This window comes from Clupea harengus, chromosome 16, assembly GCF_900700415.2.
Source record: "Clupea harengus chromosome 16, Ch_v2.0.2, whole genome shotgun sequence".
NCBI classification, from domain to species: Eukaryota; Metazoa; Chordata; class Actinopteri; order Clupeiformes; family Clupeidae; genus Clupea; species Clupea harengus.
Genome location: NC_045167.1, coordinates 3,265,589 through 3,269,007, shown reverse-complemented (window position 1 = coordinate 3,269,007; position 3,419 = coordinate 3,265,589). Strand labels below are relative to the sequence as shown.

The following is a 3,419-nucleotide window of genomic DNA, read 5'->3' as shown; positions in this document are numbered from 1 at the left end:
CTCTGCCTTGCACTCACACAATAAAGAGTGGAGGAGGGGAGCAGAGGAGCAGAAGGAGAGCGGAATGGAGTGAGAAGGACAGAAAGGTGTTTGGGGTGGACAGAGAACTATAGAATAGGTCTATGGAAGATAAAATGGAGGTCATTTTATGAGCAGTTTTATGGGGCGCAGAACATACATGCACACGCACAAAGAGAGAGAGAGAGATTAGTGATTGGAGTGACGTCTTTTCGTTGCTTTGCCAAATACCCACATTCTGAACATACCAGCAGCTGTGATGGTTTGAGGAGAGAGAGAGAGAGAGAGAGAGGAGAGGAGAGCGAGAGAGAGAGAGAAAGAGAAAGAGAGAGAGAGAAATGATATCCTAATCCTCCAGAAGAGCCAGGCATCTCCTGTGGTGCGTGCTCAATACTGTGTCAGGATTGGGTTCTGCTCCGTCTGAAGTGGTTCCCCCCAGTGGCTCCCTCATGTTCAGCCTGACAGCCAGATGTGCCCCTCTGTCTGCCTCCATCTCTCGACACACAACCCCAGATGTGCACCTCTGCCTCCCTCTCCCTCTCTCTCAACACACAACCGAGGCCACGGCCGTCCACCCTGTCTCCTCTACTTGAGAGATTCCTGCCAGTCCATCTCGTTCTCTCCCTCTCTCTTCCTTTTTTCTCTCCTCCTGCAAGTCCATCTCGTTCTCTCCCTTTCTTTTTTCTCTCCTCCTGCAAGTCCATCTCGTTCTCGCCCTCTCCCTTTCTTTTCCTCTCCTCCTGCTGTGCTGCCCCTAATCTGTCCATCCTTCCCGTGGACAGGCCTAATCTGCTTATAGCTTCATCGTAATCACCCATATCATTCTGTATTCCACATCACTCCGAGGGGATGGGAGAGATGGACAGAGAGAGAGACAGGGAGAGAGAGAGACCAAGAAAACCCGTATCACATTTGATTTTCCAATTGACAACTGAAGACCGGGAGCCATCTCCATCTCATTCAGCTAGAGCTCACTCATTCTCTGTCCTTCTCTCTCTCTCTCTCTCTCACTCATTCTCTGTCCCTTCTCTCTCTCTCTCTCTCTTTCTCTCTCTCACTCATTCTCTGTCTTCTCTCTCTCTCTCTCTTTCTCTCTCTCACTCATTCTCTGTCCTTCTCTCTCTCTCTCTCTCACTCATTCTCTGTCCTTCTCTCTCTCTCTCTCTCTTTCTCTTCTCTCTCTCTCTCTCTTTCTCTCTCTCACTCGCTAATTATACCAAGAAGTAGGCTGCTGCTCCAGTTCAGAGGACCCAAGTGGGTGGCCTGATTCACCTCCAGTGGATGCAGAGGAAGGAGGGGAGTCGGAATGAGAGACATGCAGGTGTGTTTGAGTGTCCTTTCTGTCTCTCTATGGGAGACATGCAGGTGTGTTTGAGTGTCCTTTCTGTCTCTCTATGGGAGACATGCAGGTGTGTTTGAGTGTCCTTTCTGTCTCTCTATGGGAGACATGCAGGTGTGTTTGAGTGTCCTTTCTGTCTCTCTATGGGAGACATGCAGGTGTGTCTCTATGAGAGAGATGGAGGTGGTGTCAGGACAGACATGCTCAGTCATGCAGATCTCACCACTTCCCTGCCCTCTGACCTTAGAAAGCACTCTGGACGTGTGGAGGAAGTGGAGGCAGTCCATGCATTAGATGTCCCGCAGGGCTCTGGATGAGTGGAATGAATCTCAGGATATAATAACACAATAAACTCAAAGACAAGAACAGACACACACACACACACACACACACACACAACCTCCCACGCCCTCTCTTTCTGCCTCGCACAGACATTAGATGTGATTCTATCTAAGACTCTATCAGTGTTGCTTGGCAACCGGACTTTGGTTTACCAGGGGGACGTGCAGACAGGAACTCCATCAGATCCCCACTGTGAAGCAGAGCCATCCTCATTTCCTCCGTTTCCTGTTTCGATTACAGCCACTGACTCACCTTCTCTCTCTCTCTCTCACACACACACACACACACACACACACACACACACACACACACAGATAGAGAGAGAGAGACAAACGCATCCACATACACACACAGACAGAAAGAGAGAGAGAGAGACAAACACAAACACATCCACACACACACACACACAGATAGAGAGAGAGAGAGAGAGAAAGAGAGAGACACACATAAATACACGTAGACACACTTCTTAGCTATACAAGTTTAGAAATGAATACAAATTTTGATCATTTGCGAACTAACGTTTACTAAACCATCAGACATGCTTTTTTTTTTTTATAATTCGGGACATGAAGAAGATATGAACTGTTTCATGGGGGAAGTAAGTAGGGAGTGAAAAAGAAAAAAGAGGTGAAGAACAAAGGAGTGAGGAATGAAGGAGAGAGAGAGACGGAGAGAAAAGAGACTAAGAGGGAAGAAAAAACAATTAAAGAGGGACAGGAAAAAGTGAAGGGAGAGAGAGAGTCATGAAAGAGGGGTGAGACAAGAGCACAGATGATGAAGTGAAAGAGATGGAAGGATGGAAAAGGAGCAGGAGCGATTAAAAAGAAGGACAGAGGGGTCGAGGACGAGACAAGAGCAGACAGGATGGCCACGGCACAGACCTGCATAACCATGGGCCACTTTCACCGAGGCTGGGGTTGCTAGGCGACCGCATCCGAGCAGCAGCAGCAGCTGCATTGCGACATGGAGCTGCGGAGGTCTGAGCGTAAAGTTGACCACCACACACACACACACACACACACACACACACACACACACACACACACACACACACACACACACACACACACACACACACACACACACACACACACACACACACTTACACACACACACACAAACAAAGGTAAAGGAAGTTCAAACTATAGGAAATTGAAGGGCTGGGCAAAACAAGGAGAGACAAACAGAAGGGTAGTGATCTGGAAGTCTGTGAACTTGATCCAAGAAACAGCAGAGCTGCATGACAGAATGCAATAGGACCTAAGGAGGCCAGGGCTGAAGAACTATACTTCCCTGTGCAAACACAGGAAACTGCTGATTGTGGAATATGTCCAAATCCTAATCTGATCCAGGATCAGGGCAGGAGCCCTTCCGGACTCAGATGGTATTTGAGTAAAGCTGGTGAAGGATTTCGCCCATCCTGATGTCCTGACTCCTACGTGCTATAGCTGTGCTGTGTTAGTGCTGACGGTTCTCTTTCCAGGACTTTAGTGCCATCTGCTGGTCCATTCGGCAAGCAACCGCAAATCAAACTATTTTAGAGGTGAATACAGTTTCTCTATTTTTAACAGTTGTGTTGTGAAAGATGACTTGTGCTTTTCTTTATCTACCTCAAATATGCATCTGAATAATAAGATGGACCTGAATTACATTTCTCTATCACACACAGAAAACATGAACATGTGGAATTGTTAATGAATGTTGCATGGCTTGATAT

General features: G+C 47.4%; 1 protein-coding gene across 1 annotated transcript in view; it reads right to left on the bottom strand.

Moving 5' to 3' along the window:
- The window catches only part of pigf (phosphatidylinositol glycan anchor biosynthesis, class F), a 25,295-nt gene extending 22,636 nt beyond the window's left edge, over positions 1–2,659 (bottom strand). Inside the window, exon 1 of the mRNA XM_031583336.1 lies at positions 2,584–2,659. Coding sequence (XP_031439196.1) covers positions 2,584–2,659 — 76 coding nt within the window. The remainder of the gene's footprint in view (positions 1–2,583) is intronic.
- Positions 2,660–3,419: the final 760 nt, after the last annotated feature.